This window comes from Macrobrachium rosenbergii, chromosome 6, assembly GCF_040412425.1.
Source record: "Macrobrachium rosenbergii isolate ZJJX-2024 chromosome 6, ASM4041242v1, whole genome shotgun sequence".
Taxonomy (NCBI): Eukaryota; Metazoa; Arthropoda; class Malacostraca; order Decapoda; family Palaemonidae; genus Macrobrachium; species Macrobrachium rosenbergii.
Genome location: NC_089746.1, coordinates 23,143,802 through 23,166,647, shown reverse-complemented (window position 1 = coordinate 23,166,647; position 22,846 = coordinate 23,143,802). Strand labels below are relative to the sequence as shown.

Sequence of the window (22,846 nt, the reverse complement as noted above, 5' to 3'; positions counted from 1 at the left end):
ATCTCTGCGCACAGCGTTGGTTTTGTGCTTTCGTATCCTCTCAGAGAATGCTTTGACACCTTCAAATGTAACTGTTCCGTGGTCCAGTGTACGCCAACTTAAAACGGGTCCAAAGGGTGTGGCTGAATCGCGCTCAAAATATGTACACTTTTCCCTCCCTCCCAGTAGCGTCCCCTCATCCCCAGCCAGTCCCCAGCGGCTTCCACTGCTGTAATTCCCTCCTCCCTCACAACCAAACAGAACACCTTTGCTCCCTCCATCTCTCCTCCCTCCCTCCCTCCCTCCCTCCATCGGTGGGATTCCTCCTCCCGGCATCCAACCCCGCGCCCAATCCGAGATATCTTTGTCGTCTGCTTTTCGAGGAACGTAGCTTTCACACAGAATTATGTCTTTTCTTTAAAGCAGAACACAACGAAAATGCAATTTTCATCCTCATGTTGGCAGGGAAGAGCAATTTTCGTCGGGATTCTTTGAGAGATGAGAGCAATTTCCGGAAAACAACAAAAGCAAGGAGGACGGAAGTGTAATCTCCAGAAATGCGGCAGGAAAACCCACACGTGCATGAGTGTTCCTCTTGTGTTTAATTTCACTGCGCCATGTAAATTCTTCTTTTTATTTTAATAAAACTGATGCAGAACAGCTACTGCTGTTTCATGGCCTTCGACGTACACTTTTCGGCACGGTCAGTGAACACTGATAATTTATTCTATTTCTATTTGCATGTTAACTGACATAAATCATAGGCTTTAGGGGTTTCCAAGAGACAATTGACTCGAAAATCAGTTTTTCCTACATTTCGCCTACTTCCAAGAAGATATTGATTATATTGTGATCATTAACATGCTGACAATGCACAACACAGCCGGGAACGGTGTTGAAGATTCTGAAATGTCGGCTTTTTACATGTATACCGGCATGAATCGCAAGCTTTCCAAAAAAAATGTCTAGAAAACTCATAGATTTTCTTACATTTCCGTGCATATATCTTTTCTGTTGTGGTAGCATACATATTATCTTAACTTGTCGATGAGATCCCAAAAAATTAGGAAGTCGAGAAGTTAAACGTTCTTAAAATTATCTTCTTACTCCATAAGTATGTTCATCTGTTGTGGTAGCATACATATTATCTTAACTTGTCGATGAGATCCCCAAAAAATTAGGAAGTCGAGAAGTTAAACGTTCTTAAAATTATCTTCTTACTCCATAAGTATGTTCATCACATCCAGGAAATCGAATCAAAGACATCCACACACCGTCCTTGGGCCTTCCTCGTGAAGGGAAATAATCATTGCATGTCCTTGTCCTCATTAAAATTTCCCCCAAAAGCGTGACGTGTACTTTGACCAAACTGTAATCAGACATGTTTACACTATACTTTTTTTTTTTTTGCTTTATGTATTTGCGTTCCTTTCGTGATGAATATTTATAACATCAAAGGATCATGACGACCTCCACACATCCTGACTGAACTCGAACATTTAGTTGTTGTTTTCATGCTTCCCCCAAGTTACCCTGCTCCAGGATCCATTATAACAGTTTATAGGTGGGTCCTGCCCTACGCTACTTGGCCTTACACAATACCAAAGTTGCCTTTCCTGAACCCTGGTGCTTCCTGGGCCGCCTTTGTGTCCCATAGATTAAAGGAAATGTGGGAGATGGTGGCGGTAGCGCAGTATCTGCCGCAGAGCTAATCTGCACGAAGGTGATTTACGGTCTTTGTTCCCAGAATGTTAGGATTGTTTTTCCAGATGAAACTATATGCAGCTATTCTCACTCGTGTAGAAACACGTTCTTGTGGTGATTTAAGGCATCCTTATCTCCAAAAACCTAAGATTGTTTTTTCAATACATATCTATGTGAAAGAGGGAAGTACTACACTGAATATCTACTCTTGCTCTTGGAAAACATTCTGAACCAGGATGAGTCACACATTCTTTACTTCCAAATCCTCAGACTGTTTTTCTCCCAGATAATAAACTTCATTAGGGAAAGAAGTATATTGATTAACGATCTGCGGCCGCCTTATCTCTAAATACCAAGATTCCTTCTTCCACAGATAATGAGTGCAAAAGAGGAAAAGAAAAGTCATCTGTATAACGGTGATTTACAAATTATTTTGTTTATCTTCGAAATTGTAATGCTGGTTGCTCTCCGTAGTTAACAAACGTAAGAATGGAAGGTAATATCTGGATTAACTTTCCACTGGTGGGGGAAGGAATGATATGGGTCTCATTCCGAGTTAAGCCCTCTTTTTGTTTTTAAAGTGGTTCCCTCCCCTTCACATCCACCAGCTAAAAAGATAAACAAGCCACTCCTTTTAGAAGATAAGCTCCTATTATCAACTAACCACGCTCTGGTTTTTGTTGTCGTTTTTATAATGAGCTAGCCTTACGCCAGCTTGGGCTTTTGTTCGTTCGAAAAGCAAGTGCAAATCAAGAACATTATCTTTTGGTTCTTTCGAGATATGTGGCTTTTCCTCTCTACTAATTCCTAATTCTAATCAGTTACAACATTCAAGGCTGTTATGACCGTGCATAATAGCTGAATCCTTCATTATTGGTTCCTTCACCAACCACCAAGTCTACGCCCATCTTGGGCCGGAATGATATTGTTCATCCTACATACTTTCTCTATGACTCATTCATTTCCTGATCCTCAGCTAACACACGTTTTCTTTGACCGGCATCAAATGGTGTCTTACACCTCTTTCTCCTTTTCCTTTCACGAAGACCCTTCCCCATTTTTTCACAGGCCAAACACAACAGTATTGAAATGTTCATAGAGGCAAAAGCTCGTGCTAGCACAAGGTCAGTTTAACGACAACAGTCATTTCCCTATAAATAATTGTTATTAATAACAGGGATACGGATACGAGGTCGAACAATGAAACCTAAAAATATCACAAGCGATGTCGCTTTCCAAAATTTGCAAAACAATAATAATTTTAAGTTTTGGAATTTGCATAAACAACAATCATTCTAAATTTGAAAAAGAATGATTTCGTGAAATCGTAAGATCCGGACACTTATTGGCTAATGTTCATTCCAAACTTAGGTCCTTATTGGTTGACCAGCCCAAAGGTGCACATCAGGCCTCGTACAACGCCTTAGCCATTAACGAACAACCCAGATTCTTTTTGAGAGGGTTTTTAACCCTGCCATTATGAAAGAGCTTAAATATGGTAAATCTGAAGGGAGATCCTTAACCGCAGGAGAAATATAATTCTTTTCGATGACTCCTCACTTTAGCAGTGATCCTTGCCCTTACGTAAGTTACTCTTTCCTTTGGAGGAATCGTGGCCTTTTGGGGGCGAGTCTTGCGTCCTTCTTCCCTTCCCTCTCCACCTCCTGCACCTTTAGAGCTGATTTTCATCAAGGAACGCCCCGCGTCTGGAATAACTTTCTTCCGTCCTTTCTCCATTCCAACGGAGTATCAAAGTCGGTACGTATATACATCCCTCCTTTTCCACCAGGCCTTGCTTCTATTCTCGAGCAAAAATGAGATTCCTTCTCGCTTCAATACTGGTGTCATATGCACTTCCTCTTTTACGTTATTTCATGGATTCTGGTTCGCATGTGCCTAAGCATTACCTGTTTATCGACCAGTCAATCATAAAGCATAGAAAAGAAATAAAGGAGAATGCTTAATTATTGTTGCTCAATGAAGTCACTCTAGGAGAGCAATTTCTAATACCTGGGACAGATGAGTCCCCCGGGCGACCACTCCCTAAATTCAAAAAATATATTACGATTCATGTGTTGACCTTTTTGGTGGCTTAAATTGCCCCAAGAGAAAGGCTGAAAATACTGTTCTTAACACTTGAACTGTGCCATAGCCTCCACACCACAGTTTCACTTCCACGGACTTCGGTTTGAGTCCCTTACGTTTATGCACAATCGAGCATTTTCCTTTACTGGTATATCTCTGTGATGTTTAGTTATTATTATGAGTCATTAATTATATATTAACAGTTCTATTTAATGCTCTTATAACTAATAATTTAGGTTATCTTTAATTACTTATTACATTTGTACATATGTACTGTACATGTAAGAAAGTCACCAATTTCACATACGGTATTTCCAAGTTCAAAACTAAACTAAAAATAAATCATTGATATCGAATTCTCTATGCCTGGGAATAATTTTCATCAAAAAGAGTCGAACCTACGCCTTTAGGATTGCATAATAATAATAATAATAATAATAATAATAATAATAATAATAAGAGCAGCAGAACAGATAGCAGTAGCAGTTGTTGTTCTGTGGTTCTCATAACACTAAATTAAGATGGTATTATTCTTCACACTGCCAAAAGAGAGAGAGAGAGAGAGAGAGAGAGAGAGAGAGAGAATAATAACAGTTTGATACAATATCATCTTACACGTACGCTCCAGAAGCTGTACGAATGCAATCAGAACTTACATGTGTGAATAACATCAAGGCTTCCCGAATCCTGTCAAGTGAAAGCATATTACAATAATAATGAACTCATAGACTATTTTTTATCACTGCAGTCGATAAACCACGAGAAAAATGTCTGCATTATTATTATTATTATTATTATTATTATTATTATTATTATTATTATTATTATTATTATTATTCAGAACAAAAGCTTTATTTATAAAACGACAAAAAACGGAGCAGCGAGAGTATATCAAAATACAATCACTTTAACGATGGTCCTCCAATAAACAAATACTGTAAATGTAAGTTGTTGGTAACTAGGGTAATCAACCTCATATTTTCATTAGCTACCGATTTACCAACATTATGGTTATCTTTATATCTGTGTTTCTCTGCGTACCTTTATGATGTTAGACCTTTTCCACATGTTAGCATCATTAAAATTAATAATATTAATACTAAGAATAATAATAATATGCTTTGTTTTACTTCATAGCATTCAGTAAAGTGGCCTTTGAGCCCGGATGTGTGACTATAATAATAATAATAATAATAATAATAATAATAATAATAATAATACTAATAATAATAATAATAAATATTATGTCAAAATGTAGGTGTTTAGCCAGTAATATTATCCGGTGACGGTAACAGGATATCATGTTATTCATAAATAAAAGAATATTTCTAGTTCATTCAGTATTTCATTCATTATACCACTTTTTAACAGAAGTCTATAAAACTAGAATTTCGAATGACAAATATGCACGCCAACCTTTAACAATACCGTGTCAGATCTATTTCAAAAATTACCGTAATTTTATTAGACAGTTTGAAAGCCGAGGGCTCTGTGATGTGTCACAATAAATCAAATCTTGTTCTTTTCATTTGACAGGTTCGTCGTTGTCTTGAGAGAGAGAGAGAGAGAGCAGAAAAAAAAACGGCGAATGAAACGAGAAACCAAAACTGTTCGGGAGGTTTACTACGCTCGGGAAATAAAAATCAATTTATCGCTGTCGCATTAATTGCTCTGAATGCCTCCCTTAATTAGACCAAGAAAACATAACTGCTGATAATTATAGGCGATATGACTCGTGGAACGCGTATAATTTGCCATGAACCATGTGGCAGCTGTCTCCCATATTTATCGTCGTTATTTCTATCACTGCGATGATAGTGATGGATATAATTAATTCTTGTCGCGGAAATAATTAACATGATTTTTGCGTTTGAGCTTGTTATATGTTAATTTTGACGAGTACACACACACACACACACACACACACTCTCTCTCTTTCTCTCGCGAAAGAAGTATTCAACGAAGGAACGGCAACGCAACAATATTGGCACATCAGAAATACGAAATTCCATCAATTACTTTTTAGTTTTCTGTAAAAGAAAACTATTGTGACGGCTTTGTCTGTCCGTCCGCACTTTTTTCTGTCCGCCCTCAGATCTTAAAATCTGCTGAGGCTAGAGGGCTGCAAATTGGTATGTTGATCATCCACCCTCCAATCATCAAACCTAATTGCAGCCCTCTAGACTCGGTAGTTTTAATTTTATTTAAGGTTAAAGTTAGCCATAATCGTACTTCTGGCACCGCCATAGGTACCAACAACACAGGCCACCACCGGACTGCGGCTGAGTCTCATGGGCTGCGGCTAAGAATTTCATGGGCCGTGGCTGAGTTTCATGGGCCGCGGGTGTACAGAAAACTCGATTGCGCCGCAGAAACTTCGGCGCATTTTTTACTTGTTTAGTATTGCACTACCTTATTTCTTTTGAAAAAAGCGTTATAATATATTGTAGTTTTTTCTTGTTCTTGTCCGCTCCTACGATCCTTCCTTACAATAAAGGGTTTCTATCCGATGGATGCTCCAAGATCATATCACCGTACCTTTAGGAAAATTAGTTAAGGATTTCTTTGTCTATTAATATCCACCTCTGACACGGTTTGGTGTCATTGTGTAATGTATTCTGTTTTGATTTGTGGAATAATAATAATAATAATAATAATAATAATAATAATAATGGGTATATGAAGCAGCTAACATTGCGGAAATTATCTGTACTGACGGTTTACTACTAAATCAGCTGTTAAAGGATGAGTGTGGAACTAACTTGCGTTCGTCTTTTTCTTTGAAGCCACCCTAATTATGAGGAGGAACGACTTTTTAAAATAATAATACATAACAGTAATAATAAAATATACTGTCAAGAAACATCCAATACCGTATACTGTACATGTGCATAACGGAATAAAAGCTTTCTAAAGTCATATCATTCTCTGATAATGAATTAATCACCGAATCAGTGAAACAGAATCATGGAAACCTATAATCATGTACATTCCATACTCTTTCAATAAGAATTTCCTATACGGTTTACTGAGAGTGAAAGCGAAATTCTACTTTTCGCACCTCACTTTTATTTTATAGAAATAATGCCCATGGAAAATAATTACATCTAAAAATGTATGGAATAATAATTTCCATTGATGTTTAAAAATAAGAACTGTACAAACTTTATTCTTAGCACAACCCGCACTACGGGCATTTCCTGATAAGAATGCGAAGAAATGTGAGCACAAGGAAACAAACAAAAGAAGCAAAATACCACCATCCACACCCCACGACCAACTGCAACTATTATGGCGATAAAAAGAAGATGAGGAAGAAAGGTGGGAAAGGCAAAAAATACCCCGAACAAACATTACCTTTGACATGAAGAGGATCAGGCCCCACTTTCGCGTGGTTTTGTTTCGTTTCCCATCTTGTAATTGCTTCCGCAATGTCTTCTGCTGCGTCCTACTTCTCTCGCGCTAGATCTAAGAGAGAGAGAGAGAGAGAGAGAGAGAGACGGTGAGAGAGGATGTGTTTTGTTATTTCACACAGGAGAAAAGCGTTCTGTTATATTTTAACGGAAAGACACAGAAACTTATATGGCATTTATAAAGATTTTAGATACATTATATAGAATGAAGTGACATTAAATTATAAAGTAGCGAGAGTGATGCACTTCTGTTGCAGTAGGAAGTAGACACTTGTTACATTGCAGTGAAGAGAGACAATGCAGAAGATCTTCCCTTATATTACAAATTCAATGGTGAGGCTACAGCTCAAACGCCAATATTGCAAAATCAAAGGTCAACGACGTTACTATAATTACGATAATCAACGATGTTACTATAATTACGATAATCAACGATGTTACTATAATTACGATAATCAACGATGTTACTATAATTACGATAACACTGCTGTAAATGAAGGGCGAATAACTAAATATTTCACAGGCAATACCTTTTCACTCTTGTAACCTTTGACATTCTCTGAGTATGTTGCTGGCAATAATAATGATGAAAACGAAACTTTACCTATACATCAGAATATATAATTCTAGTACAAGAATTATGCCATGTACAACGGCGCCGAATTAATAGTAGCGACGGATTTAGCATAAGGTAATGAACAGTTATTTAAACTATGTAACAAAAATAAAGAGCGGCGTTGAGAACAGGTGCCAGCGCTCCTATACTACGGCACGTGAGAAAAATAAAATTAGTTCTACTTGAGCGTGCATTGATATAACGAACCATTATTTAAATTGATTATGCTTTACATGTACTTCCTAGGGATGGCTATCATTAGTCTTAATTTTGTATTTATTACTGCTTACTTGAATGTTCTTCCCCATCTCTCTCTCTCTCTCTCTCTCTCTCTCTCTCTCTCTCTCTCTCTCTCTCTCTCTCTCTCTCTCTCTATATATATATATATATATATATATATATATATATATATACATAATATATATATATATATGTATATATGCAGTATATAATGTATATATATGTATTTATATATATTATATATATATATATATATGTATTTATGGTTATATATATATATATATATATATATATATATATATATAAATATATATATATATATATATATATATACATATGTATATATAAATATTATATATATATATATATATATATATATATATATATATATATATATAGAGAGAGAGAGAGAGAGAGAGAGAGAGAGAGAGAGAGAGAGAGAGAGAGAGAGAGAGAACACAGCTCTGTGGAAAAGTAGTGGCCTTACACTCTCAACTCCCGAACAAGCTGAGAATGGCCGCCAGCTTCGTGAAGGAGTCAAAGAAAGGGTATGGGTCTAGCAACCTCATCCCGGAAAGACTTCCTGAGAACCGGAAGTCTAACACCTTCGAGCGTTACCCTTTCTCAGAGAAAATTGTACACACACACACACACACACACACACACACACACACACACACACACACACACACACACACACACACACATATATATATATATATATATATATATATATATATATATATATATATATATATATATACACACATCTTCTTTCCCCCTCTGGGAGGTTGGCTCTAGAGTATAGAGGGTAGTAACCTTCCCGTTCTCAGGAAGTCTTTTCAGGCTGAGGCCCTTCTCTATCCTGCCTGTGACTCACTCGACTAACTGCAAGGTACCTAATTCACTGTTTAGTTCAATAGCGAAACAATGAATATTTCAGAAAATTAGTTCACTGTATCTACATATTTGTCGATTGATTTCCATCCGCTTCATTTGCATCTCAAGACTGTGTCGAACATCAATTCAAGAGTCCGGTATACCAGTCTCATCTATAAAATGTAACGGGATTTGGAATATGGCTACATACTATTATGAAATAATAATTATTAATTAAAAACTTTCCTCTTAAACAGCGGCTTCCGGAAAAATCGAGACAACTGTTACCGCTACGTTTTTCCTCTTAACTACAGAATCTTAGTGGACCCCAGCATAAACACGGGGGGGGGGGACCATTTGCTGTATGCGCCCACAAAGCAGACTACAACACCACACCAACCGTTCTTGCATCTGTTGAGCCGTTCGTCTGTTCTGCACTCTCGCTCTTGTGTCCTATCCGTTAATTTTTTTCTTACATATTCCCACCTTCTCTAACTAATCAACATCTTCCAGGTCTCCATTTCCATCTTGTTTTCCAGAATTGTCCTCATTATTCATTCCCTTCACAGGTAAGACTTTTTGTTATTTTTACCTTTGATTTGGACTTTATCGATCACCTCCCAAAATGCATGCACGTTCATATCAAACGTGTAGCCTCTTAGAGTGGTCATGGATGGCGGCTTATCTATCACCAGTGACAAAAATCAGTCTAATGAATAAAATGTGCGGATTACTTAGTGCTAAAAGCAATAAGCGTGAGACGAAGGCGCTAGTGAAGTCACAAATACTCGTACATATGCGCATAAAACTCATCGGATCGTAGAATTCTGTGGACTCTTGTATCTTAAATATTTAAGTGACTTCCACACATCATTATCTGCAATCACATATACCGCGTGAGAGTACGAGGCGATGTCCATAGTCGTTGCGACACCAGCTTATCGTATCAGTCTATCAAGCATTCCGCTGTATTCCCTGAAACCTTTAACTTGTCCTTAATCACGTACCTTCACTTCACTGACCGAGGTCGATCTTTTCCCGTCTTGTTCCTGCGTCACAAAAAACAAACAAAACAAAAAATTTACTTTGGTAAAAGTTACTCTGCATTTTCATTATTTAAAGAGAATGTCATAACGTGTCTTAAAAGCCTCAAGTCTATTTTAAGAATTACAGTTTTGTGTGTAGATGTAAAATTCTGAAAGTCTGAAGACCGTCATTGAAAAACAGTCGAAAAAAAACTAATACATACATTTTACATACATACATATACATACATACATACATATATACATATGTATGTATGTATGTATGTATGTATGTATGTATGTATGTATGTATGTATATATATATATATATATATATATATATATATATATATATATATATATATATATATATATATATATATATATATATATATATATATATATAATGTTTGTGTATGTTTATAGCTAGGAAATATCAGATTTTCGGCCTTTTGAAGTTTCTCTTCATTTATAGCAAATACGTATGTATGTAAGCGCATTTTAACCAGTCATTATCACTTGTTTATTCTATGAAATGACACACGAAAACGTAATATATAGAAACACTTTCAAAGAGAAATCTGATCAAATATACCTCTTTCTTCCAACTCCAGTTCACGCCGAATTAGCTACCCTTTCCTGATCCTTTATCACGAAGCATAAAATGAGAAAATAACTCTCGCTAAAGTCGTGTCTGTTTATCTGGCAAGATGAAAGCACGTTACAAACAACCAAACCAACAGGGGGCCGGATTTAATGATTAGATACACAAATATTAACCAAGAGATCTTCGGCGGGTGCATTTTCCTAGAAAAAGAATAGAACACCCATCTACTCTTTAAAATGATAACTCTCTAACCTTACAAAAAAGGCTTAACTTCCTCACGGGCATGAATGGAAACGTGAACATGAACATACTGGTACTTTAGACAAACGAATTATAGCGAATCAACCGGTTGCCTGAATAGTCGAGACAAAATACATTAGACAGGCAAAGCAAAACTTAATGACGAAAAATATGAGTGAGCTATAGATAAGAATGTGATAAAAGCGCAACCTGACGCCTACGCCTCTTAAGAAAGGTCTAACACCTTCAAGAAAACTAAAGGTAACGTGACCTACGCACAAACAGGCCAACTGCTGACTAGGAGAATGCACCTTTGTCAGCTAGTACCATCCCAATTTACTCTGGACCTTTGCTTTTTCGGTTGACTTAGCTCCACTGGCGTTGCAGAATGAATATTCATTCGCTTAATTTGGTCTATTCCTGTGGCCCGCGATTGGCCAATCACAGAGGCGCTCTGGCTTATCCATCAATGAGGGACAAGTCCCCACTATATCCTGTGCAAATACCATCAATGCACCATGCAAATGCCTGACGAAAATTATTTCATACTCCATTTAGGATATTCCTTCTTCTCTCGTGTAGTTTTGGAGACAATTTTACGTGTTTAATATCTCGATTTAGTGAGTGGTTTGAATAGGATCAGCTTTTGTTACCTAGTGTGGGCAATTACCAGTGTTTTGTAGATGCAACACGATATCTTAATTTTGCAGTAATGCCGACTAACCAAGTGAATCTCCCTAAGATTATGAGCAACTGTGTTTTGTTCTTCTATCTATTGCCAATATTCTAGCGAGGTTTTTCACCACTGTAAAGAGTAAAGATATGCTTTGCAGAACTGACGACGCCGTATCAGCTTTAAGAGATTCAAAACTAAAAGGGGATACGGGCGCTGTGTTTCTTTCAAGACTTGTCTGGGAAAGTTGGAATGATGCTATTCCAGGCGAATTATGACTTGGGTTGAATTGCCCTTCTTCAGTAGATATTTTCTTCTTGATGGAAATTCCCGTTAAAATATACTGTAAACGGTCGATTATCATAACTGCAAGATATAAGGCAACATTTCAATTTATACAAACTTGATTTTGCACTGTGTCTGAAAACTTCTAAATATTAGCTTGTAGAGCAGTAAATGTGGTTAGTGAAATTCTTTCATGAAGAACAAATTTGATTGCAATGAAAAATGATTACCAACGACTATTTTCTTCACTACCTATTGTAGGTATTCTCTGTGATGCCATGTTAGAATCGTTGTAATTATAAAGTCACGGAAATAGACATTTCTGCTGCTAATAATCTATAATAATCTACAAGTGACATAGATTATTGATCGATTCCCATTTTCTAAGACACCAACAGAGGGGTGGGGCGCTCTCGTCGAGCGAGGGGAGAGGCAGTGATCTCACTTCGAAGTCACTTCCAATTATTTTCGCTCGTCATAACACTGAAATCAAAATAACTGTTGATGTGAGCGATATTAACAAATTTTAATAGCATGGTTTCACCCTAAAACAGCACCTTTATTATACAGAATATGTTAAAAGTGACAGCTTTCGCTTGTTTTTCATTATACGGCTCTGAAAGATGAGAGATGAACGGAACAATTTAGAAATGTCGAATATATTTGGTGAGAGCAGAAGGCAGCAGACACCCTGAGAGCGTCCTCGTACCACAACAAACATGGCGGCGGTGGTCGACAGTAGGGAAAGTTCGCCGCAAATATGACCCAGTTTGGATTATATCTTTGCTGCCTGGTTCTTAAAACAGACTTAAATATCAATTAAGAGACTATTCGTAAGCGTGTGCGTGTGTGGACTTGAGTTATCGAATTTCAGTGAACTGGAAATCAAGATTGATCCAACTGGAAGTGAATTTAGTGAACCTTTTTGTGGAAGTACTATGCTATATTATTGAACCCTGAAGCATCATATTTTTCTGTCATGGGCGATGGTAAGTGTGTTAAATAACAAAAATGTGAATATGCACTGTTTAAGGAGGAAAATATTTTTCGTCTTTGTATTTGTAGGCTACAGATCAGACACCAAAAACTGGATTTCCGTCACTCGCTCATCCGGTCACACTAAGCGTATATATATTAATGTTAAATCTTCATTACCTTTGAAGGTAATATTTTTAATTTATAAGAAAGTCTTATTCTTAGGCAAGCTATTATGCTGTTAGGGGCTAGACTTATTCTAGTCAGGGTTAACACTATTCAAGGAATGATTAACTATCCGGAAGTAGCCCAGCCCAGATGTGGACTACAGCAGAATATGCTTGCCATTTCGATAACCATCTCAAGCATGGTCCTAGTAGATGCAGCTCGAACAAAGGCACTTATCATTAAAGTAGCCTATTGTTTTCTTTGTGTGGTCTTTGTTAGCATAGCCATTTAGCCAAATTAAAGGCTACAGTTTAGACTAGTAAAATAAAAAAGAATTGGCTAAAAAACAAAAGGGATTGACTAACAGAGCCTAGGTATATATGAACTTTGGTAAAATCTCACTGTAGGCTAGTAGACCAGTAAAGTCTGTGATTGGTTGATTCTGCCTCTTGCAGGTGAACAATTGTATGTAGATATTCATTATATATATATATATATATATATATATATATATATATATATATATATATATATATATATATATATATATATATATATATATATATATAAAATATATATATATATATTTTTTAATTATATATAATATATTTTTTTAATTAGTAAATCAGCATAGTAGCCTAATAGAAAATGGAAAATGCGAAAAAGAGATCAGGAAGAGAATATCCATGGCAAAAGATGCATTTGGTAAGATAAAGAGATTAGTCACCAACTCAAAAATATCGATGAATCTTAGGAGAAGATTTGTGAAATGTTTTGTTTGGTCTGTATTGTTGTATGGCTGTGAAACTTGGACCTTGAGGAAGGCAGATGAGGAGAGGTTACAGGCTGCTGAAATGTGGTTTTGGAGAAGGATGCTGAAAATATCATGGACAGAAAGGAAAACTAATGAGCAGGTATTAGAGAGAGTAGGCATTGAGAGAGAACTTTTGGCTTCAGTGAGAGGTAGACAAATGCGGTTTGTGGGTCACATAGTGAGAAGACAAGAACTAGAACATCTCTCTCTCACTGGTAAAATCAATGGAAGTCGGCCAAGAGGAAGACCTAGACAAAAATATATGGATGGATTGGTGAGAATGACTGGAGGAAGAATGTCTGCAGCTCAGTTGCTGCAGAGAGCCGGAAATAGAGAGGAGTGGCGAGCCATGATTGCCGACGTCCTTGGGGATATGGCACCTTGATGATGAGCCTAATAGCAAGCCAAATGTTTTGGAAGAATAGGACAAGGTTTTTTGTGCAAAATAGATTTAATGAGTTGATATTAGCCTACTAATAATACCCTGCCCAGCGCAAGCATCCTTACCCACATCCCAATACTAAAGCCAGGGCCCCTCTCATATCACCAGCTAGCCTACTGTACTGCTGTACCTCCATTTTACACTTAGTCTTTCATTCCTTCTTTATCCCTTATATTTTTAGCAAAGGGACAATGCCTTAATGCAATTCATTATTATAATGTGTGAAGATAGAATGCAAAAAATACACATAAATGGATACCTACAAAAAGAGCTATGCTCTGATGGAATGGTATATATTTAATATACTACATGCACCAGGTAATCATAACATTACCACAGAATGCAGGGTATGTTAATAGTGCTAATACACCAGTGGTCTCTACCATGACCTATCCTTACTATTAAATTATAATGTTGGATTAATTATGGATAGTAGCTATGTTATGTTAGGCTTCCTATGCTAGTTCTAGGTTAGGCTGCTCCAGGTTTTATCCAAGCACATGTAACATATAAATGGTTTATAGTAAAGTGGTTACTGCCTCCACACTTCTGACCTTGGTATACTGCTCATATTATTACTTCTATTCTTATTAAACTTTTGCCCAAAATAATGAAAACAGCTTTAAGGTTAGAGTATCATAATTTTACCAAGATTTAACCAATGATTTGGAAATGAAAGTAGGCTAACAAAGCACAGCCCAAGTTACTGCAGCCCTCTACACTTAAAAAGTTTAATAAATTACCAGGTACCTGGAAACTGGTCAATAAACCTGGGTTGTCTAATACATTATTTTCATTTATTAACTCACAAAAGTGTTAGAAAAAGAACTTCCATAGGTAGATTTTCTAGTAAAAATAAAAAAATGCATGAGTTTGAAGTTGTTAGAAATAATGTTCTGTAATGATTGAAAGGTTGAGAATATGTTTATGAGACATTACAAGAAAGAGGCTGTACATATGATAGGAATGGGGTTATTAATTACAGCACAGTGCATGTATTTGTCATTAACACTTACATATCACAACAACAAACTTGTCTGACACCATTTATGAAGTAAGAGTGAATATATTAACTACAGTACAGTTGTCTGTTTGTAAATTACACTTGTCAAAAAGCAAACATTAATACCCTTTGTGGCTACAAAGACATCTTAATATAAGACAGATTCATAATTTTTCATTTTAAAATCTTAATGTGAACTTACATGTGATAAGTTATAATCAGACAAGTTGAGTACCCTTTGTATATATAATTTCAAGTACTGTACTGGTACAGTTCAGTAGGTTGAAAATTTAATGAACAGTGAGATTTAAGATCGTCTTGGGGCACACACGAAAGTCACCTCCTATTGTGTCGGCACACATGAAAGCCACCACTTATCATTTCATTTTATAAATCATGCAATATAGGCCTATATTCAGTAACTGTAATCTTTCACCATCACATTACTGTACCGGTACTGTATTTCTTTTCTTTTAGCCAAAACCATTTGGAGATTTATTCTTAGTGGGATTTCATAATATTGACATTTGTGTGAGTGATTTTTGTATATTTTATTTAACTGATATTTCATATTGAGATATATAACTGATGTGACTGTCAGTTCGAGAGATCTGGGTAACTCAATAAACTGCACTAGTAATCCTGAAAAAATTTGAGAATTTCTTCTCTAGGGCCTCAGAATTCCAATACAGCATAAATGATTCTTGATTCCCAATGAATCTTTTGTGTGTTTAAAATACAGTATCCCAAACCCCTCATGATTTTGTGGAAGCACAATTGTTACTGTCATTGAAATTACCACTTGGTTATTGAGGGCTTAAAATAGAGAATCTTATCTGCTATTTAGTGAAACAATTAATTAGGCTGGTTAAAAAAAGAAAAAGGTTTTGAAACCATTTCACTTGCATGTAGTGAAATCCTGTGATGACTTGTCCTCATTAAGCTCAAAACTTTGATGGGGATACCAGGTAAAAAAAGAAACTTGTAAATTAGAAAGCAAACTGATATAACAAAAGAAGGAAACAAAATGCAGTCAGAGGAAAGATGTATATAAGAACAATGAAGAAAAGGTGCAGAAATTTGTAGGTGAGTAAAACAGGACCAAAAGGAAACTGAAAAAGGGCCACTGACAAAAATTTACCCATTGGGTTGTATGTAAAAAATAAATGAAAATATAGATATGATTTTCAGGGAAATCAGTATGTTTAAAATTGATGGAAGAGGTAAAGATATTGTGGTTAAAAAGGGGTTGCATTGTGAATTCTTTCAGCAGCAATAGTAGTTTGAAAATAGCGGAAAATAACAAACAAGCAGTGAAGGTCATAGTTCTGTGTTATGCTATCCCAAAACCCTAGCAATTTGCTTAGACTATTCTATACACACAGGCACCTGCCCTAAAAGATATAAAGATGAAGAAAAACAACAGTTCACTGCATTTCATTTATCATAAATTGGTGAATGTCTGTGTGAGAAGTTCATAACTTACACTCTGGCTACCCTAGTGTGAGGGTTGAAGTGGGATTAGCACCATTTACAGGTGTTGACAGAAATATTGTAATGGAATGTACAGTGTATATTGAGTTCATGTTAAAAATACATACACTCTTTCTTATATTATTCTTCAGTCATAATGAACATGGCATAAGCGTTGCCACATCTCTTATCGGCTCTTAGGTACAGTGGATAAGAAGCTTGCTTCTGTCATTAAGAAACCATGAATCCTTTTTCAGACAATATGGATAGCCAAAGCTCCTCACTTAAAAGTCCTTTACAGTTAAGCACAAGAGATTATTTAGAATGCTTTAAAAAATCACATTAAAGAAACAAGGAAGCCCTGTTACTGTTTCTAGAGCAATGCTTTGTAAAGTTGAGACAACAAATGTAAGCAAGCCACAGTGCAGCAAATCTCCAAAGAAGCAAGAGACAACAAACATTTATTTAGGATGGCAGTTTTTTAAATGAAAAGATCCAGTAAGACTTTCTAAGTGTAAGGGATAAGGGATAATAGGGATGGATTAATCAATGAAAAGATCCAGTAAGACTTTCTAAGTGTAAGGGATAAGGGATAATAGGGATGGATTAATCAATGAAAAGATCCAGTAAGACTTTCTAAGTGTAAGGGATAAGGGATAATAGGGATGGATTAATCATGAAATTTAATAGAATACCAAAGTGCAAGAAAGACTGAAAGATTTGTCAACAGCTTATTGTCCAAAATATGGAACATTGTAAATGTAACCACAAGCTTATTAAAGGAGTAATAAATTATTGTTTAATATCCAGCATAAACAAAGACTTACAGATTTGAATATTAATAAGATGATGGTGCATTTAATATGACTAACATGCATTATATTTGCATTGTACAACACTAGCAGTAAACATTAAAAATATGTTGTGTCATAATGAGAGAGTTTTTTTGCTATCTTCTGAAACTCCTTAGATTTTGATTTTGAGTATTGGTTATAAACATAATTTTGATGGTTAATGTTTCTGAAGTTATTAAAGTTTATTTTCTTTCTTTTTTTTCCAGATGAACTAATCGGCAGGTGATGGTAGGTGTAGGAATAAAAAGGCCAATATGGGCCCTCGGAGGGGCTTACTCCCCTCCACACACTGCTGTCCATTCTCCCTCCCTGCTAGATGTTCTTGGAGGGGAGCCTGGTGGTCCTATAGATGGTGCATCACTAACCGTAGCTTTAGATGTGATCCAAGCATGGGCAGTTCTTATTACTATTGGCTTCACGATAGTGCTATTTATCTTCTTGGCATTCTGCGTTTGTGCCAAGAAGGATGATGGGTAAGTGGGATGTCACACTTTTGCTTTATGCTGAACTATAATATTCATTATTTTTTTAATATATTGTAATGCCTTATATACATTTATTCTTCATCAACATCGCTATAGCATAACCAAATGTTGAAATATTTCTGGTGTAATTAGTGAGTGAGGCCACCTGAAGGGGCCCGTCTTTACCTCAGTGTTATTAATTAGTATACAGAAGTTTTCTCCTTGGTTTCTGCTAGAGGACACCTGGTTTTGATGATGGAAACAAATATTCACAAGAGGAATTCATTACCTCATGAATTATTGGATTTTCCCCTTTGTTGTGTTTAGGTTAATGAAACCTTGTATTTTCAGATTGATTTCTTTTAACCATGAGGTTTTGGTGATAGGGCTTTTGCGTACATGTTTTGCTGGATAAAGTAATAGGAGGTATCTTTCCATAATTCAGTTGTCCTGTCATGATATGTCATTAGCTTCCTTTGGAATTTTGGTCATTTGGAGTAAGTGAAACCTTTCTCTTATTTCCTCTTAATTGGATCGAGCACATTGGATCCTCTGCTGACAATTTTAGTAACTTGTTGACTAAGGATGAAACATTATTACCATATACACAATGTTCTCAGTTTTCTCGTACTCGACTTCCTTCTCACTGTTGGTGTATAGCTTAATTTTGGTTAACTTAGAAAGTAGACTGATTTGGCATCTCAAAACTCCAAGATACCCTCTCAAGGGGAACATCACTAGTGCTGCCCATTTCCAATAGAAGCGAGGTACTAAAATTGTTATAAAAGGAGCCTGTATTGTTGGCCTGATTCAGGCAGATGCTGAACTGCATCATAATTTTTTTTGTCCTGGCCTCTAAACATCAGCAGAATTCTGATTTGGTCAAGTCTCCATTTATGGCCCCCTTTATAATATTCTGTGCTTTCCTGTTTGTTGGTTCGTTTCACTTTCATATATAGTACTTGTGCAACTGATTGCTTTTCCCCCATTATATCTTCTAGTACAGCACAGTTATACTCTAGTCACCTTCAGCAGAAATTTTTTTTTAATTTTTCCAGGTAATTTTAATTTTCAGTATCTTGGTTGTTGAAACTTCAAGCTTTTCTTGTTACAGTACACAAAATTGTCCAAATTGCCTAATGTAAAGTAGTTTTTTTATGCTTATACAGATATGGCCAGGTTTTGCAACTGTATATTGCAGTACATATACAACAAATAATTGGGGTTTTGAGTGCTTGTCCCAACTTCATCTATTGACAGTGCATGTAGCTGTTGTAACTGGAAGTTAACACCATCTACCACTTTTCTTTTGCCCAGATGCAAGATTTACAAGCTCATGGGAAACCTGTCTGTGTACTATTAAATTTTACGATTGATTTAAATATTTTTTAAGTATTTATAAAACATTGTTCAGTTGTCAAATTAAATTTAAATTTGATGTCTGAATGAAAGTTTTGTTTAAAAGTGGGGTTGGTTCATAAGTTACACAGTTTACATAAATTTTTTGTGATTACAATAGGTACGATGAGTATGAATTGTCCCAGGGAATTACTACTGTTAAAGTCTGCCATGATGGAGGTGAAAATGGTTTAGGGAGCTATCCACGGATTAATGGGTCAAATACACCGAGAGGCAGTGATGAAGCTTCAGAGGCATCGAGCAGGTAAAGTAATGTTCTTGCCTCATTGCTTGCCCTTACTAAAGAGTACGGCTATTGAAAATAAAGACAGTTACCTCATTATATTTAAAAATGGAGTGTATTTGCAAATTCCCTAATACCCTGTAAATGTACATTAGGTAAATTTTGTATATTTAATTTTATCTTTCTAGTCTTTGCTAGTTAACAGTTTAAGCAATTCATGATTACTGGCAGAAAGAAACACAATACATGTACAGTATACCTTATGTTACTGTATACAAGTTGTAAGTTTCAAAGTACCGTACTATCATTCCTTTGGGGCTTAGGTCACATGTTTTCTCATGTAGGTAAATTATTTATCAGAGCATTAAATATAAAAAAATAACAAGTTTTACATTACAATTTAATATTGTTTTTTGAACATGTATTATCGTGCAGAATACTAATTTTAAAAACACTATATTAAATTGAAATGATAGATTGAACTTCACCTGATGCAAGGTCTCTGTAGAATCCCTTTGGCCCAAAGCTGCATATCTGTCAGCCATTTACTTTTCATCTGCTTCTTTTGGTCTGTTCTCATTTAGCTGTCCAAATTCTTAAACAATACTCTTCCAGTTTCTGCTTATCATTTAAAAACCACCATTTTGCAGTCTTATACAGGTTTAGAATACATATGACACAAAATTAGTTAGCATTGAACATGTAGGTAGAGTAGGGCAGCTGTCCATGCATTTCTTTTCTAATATAACTCAATTTTTCTGGCTTCAAAGGTGCACTCTGAAGCGAGAGTTACCTGCTATCCCTCTGAGTGCTCAGCCTGATCCGGCAGCTTCTGAATGTAAAGTCGAACGTACTCAGTCACAACATTCTTCAGATCTTTATGCAGCTGTTGGAGATGTTAATGATGGTGAGTCATTATCAAAAAAAGGGGGACTGATGTCTCATACTTCGGTGCTTTAATTTTCAGCAAGGGATTAGAGTAGCAGCTTAAGAATTAAAAATTTCTATTTGTTGAGTAATCGCTTGCTGCCTATAAAGGGTAAGTATGATGCTGACCATTGGCATAAATTGCCTGACATAATTTACCCTGAGGTTAAGGCGTTTGTTAACAAGAGTGGCCCAGTATTGCGGGCAAAGCATTTTAGATTTTTATAACAAAATTTTAAAAAAAGACTGATGATACTAATGTAATTTTAATGCAGAATAAGGAAAATGTCCAAGTATTACTTAGTGCTGAGAGAAACAAATACTGTACATATAAAAATCATATGATGTATTTGTTGATGCTTTTGAATTTTCTGGTGTACCAAATGCATTTGGTTGTATAGATTGTATTGGCTAGTGGTCATATTTTTTGGAATACAGTAATTCATTATGTTCCTGAACAACAGGAACTGGTGCAGCTAAGGTCATTGGTGGGGTCCAGGTCCTTCCTGCTAATGCAATAGGTCAGGGTGGACGGGCTGCTGTAATAAGAGATGCATCGATTACATCCCCCACCAGCCCTACTAGTCCACCCACAAGTGATGCTAGTGCTGCTGCTGCTCATCCATATGCCAAAGTGAAGAAGAATCATCCTTATGCTCATGTGAAGCTACCAAAGAGTAAGCAGATTTTACTTTTTAGGTCATCTGTTATAACATTTTAATAATGGCTAAATGTTAAAACAAAAAATGTAGAATAATTAGAATGTTAAAACAAAAGTATTCAAGAAATATGATATGCAAAAAAAAAAAAAAATTAAATGGTTTTGAAGATCTTCATTAATGCGCATTGGCCTTTTTGTTCATTGTATTGTTTATATTCAACAGTAGTACTAGTAAGACATGTTCAGTGTGATTAATTTTCAAGTGGTTTTCATGTACTGAAAGTCAATGCTTTCCTTGGCAAGTATACTTGACTGCTTTACGATGGAAAACATATTGCCATAAATGTGAGTTTACAATATATTATATTATAGTGTTTTCACTCATGGTTACTTTGCATTAACAGAGGATCATCCATATGCGAAAGTGGTCCGAGACGATTCTGAGGATCCAGAAACTGATACCGATAATTATGATGACCCCAAAGCTATTACCAAAGATAAAGGGTTAGTATTTTATGAAGATTGTCTTTTATTTATTTTAGTAAGCTTAAAATAAGGAAGTAACTTTTTGGGCCTTCCCTACTTGAGCAAAAGATGTTAACTCATGGTCTAGGTAACACTGCAATAGTAATAGAAAACAGGAAATTTTTTTACATATATCTTTTGGACCCTGGAGCTTTATTTTCAAAAGTTTATTTTCCTGCCAAATTTTTTAGAGTAAAATACTGTATTTGTGGAGCTACCATATAAATGTAGTGTCATATAGTAGAAAATTTAATGAGTTCTAATATAAACTGATTATGCTGAGGTTTATCAGCACAAATGAACATCCCAATAACTTTTTTGTGCTTATGTCCTTGAAAGGCAGAGAAAGAAATCCACTCAGAAATGATGCAAAATACTGTTTTTGTTACAGTGTTAGTGAGATAACCTGAAAATTAGTATTAAGCTACTGCCCCTGTAGTTGCAAGAGCAATTTTTTTGCAGGTCTTCACTGTCATCAAACATTCTTATATTTCTTCAATCTTTCTTCCTTTCCATCACACTTCTCAGTATGCCGTATTTGTGATGGTAGTAAAGAAAGTCAGTTCCCTAAAAACTTGAATGTATTTAGGAATGCTTGATTTTCGTGAAAAAGAATTAATATGACATTTTCCTTGTTCTGTTTAGTGCTGGATGGAAGGGAGAAAGTACCTACGAACCAGCACCACCTGTCCCCGAAAAACGATTTGACATAGAAGAGGAGTCTACTCAAGGAACAGCCCCTGCTGAAAGTGGACTTATGTCTACCTCTGTGACCTCGGCATCATCAGCTAAGGGACCGTCATCTCCAAGGTCACCCCATCTCACCACCCGATCTTCCATAACTCCAGGCTCAGAGCCATCACCAACATCCCCACATGGTGCAGGAACAGCTGCTGACAGACCTCCATCAGCAGAAATCCCTGCAGCCATGGCTATCTCAGGACGAACTCCAGCAAATGAAGAGCTGCCTTATATGACACCACCACTTCTTCATGTAAGTGATGTTTTATATTACTTTATTATTCATGTTTACAGTGAAATTATGGTATTACACTATAACTTTTAATATATCAGATTTTACGAATGACCTGTTATTCATCTTATTTATATATGACATTTTTCTTTTATGTAGCAAAACGAAGAGGTATGTAT

General features: G+C 36.0%; 2 protein-coding genes across 3 annotated transcripts in view; one reads left to right on the top strand and one right to left on the bottom strand.

The window, feature by feature from the left end:
* The window catches only part of Tbca (Tubulin binding cofactor A), a 258,271-nt gene that overhangs the window by 157,096 nt on the left and 78,329 nt on the right, over positions 1 to 22,846 (bottom strand). The gene's annotated exons all lie outside the window — the stretch shown is intronic.
* Positions 12,442 to 22,846, top strand: part of LOC136839313 (nascent polypeptide-associated complex subunit alpha, muscle-specific form) — a 69,432-nt gene continuing 59,027 nt past the window's right edge. Inside the window, exons 1-7 of one of the 2 annotated variants that reach the window (XM_067105186.1) lie at positions 12,442 to 12,735; positions 17,682 to 17,948; positions 19,459 to 19,602; positions 20,352 to 20,488; positions 20,985 to 21,185; positions 21,574 to 21,673; positions 22,340 to 22,688. In XM_067105186.1, coding sequence (XP_066961287.1) covers positions 17,701 to 17,948; positions 19,459 to 19,602; positions 20,352 to 20,488; positions 20,985 to 21,185; positions 21,574 to 21,673; positions 22,340 to 22,688 — 1,179 coding nt within the window. In that variant the 5' untranslated portion in view covers positions 12,442 to 12,735; positions 17,682 to 17,700. Of the gene's footprint in view, positions 12,736 to 17,681; positions 17,949 to 19,458; positions 19,603 to 20,351; positions 20,489 to 20,972; positions 21,186 to 21,573; positions 21,674 to 22,339; positions 22,689 to 22,846 lie in introns of both variants that reach the window. The other variant, XM_067105185.1, reaches the window with a different exon arrangement.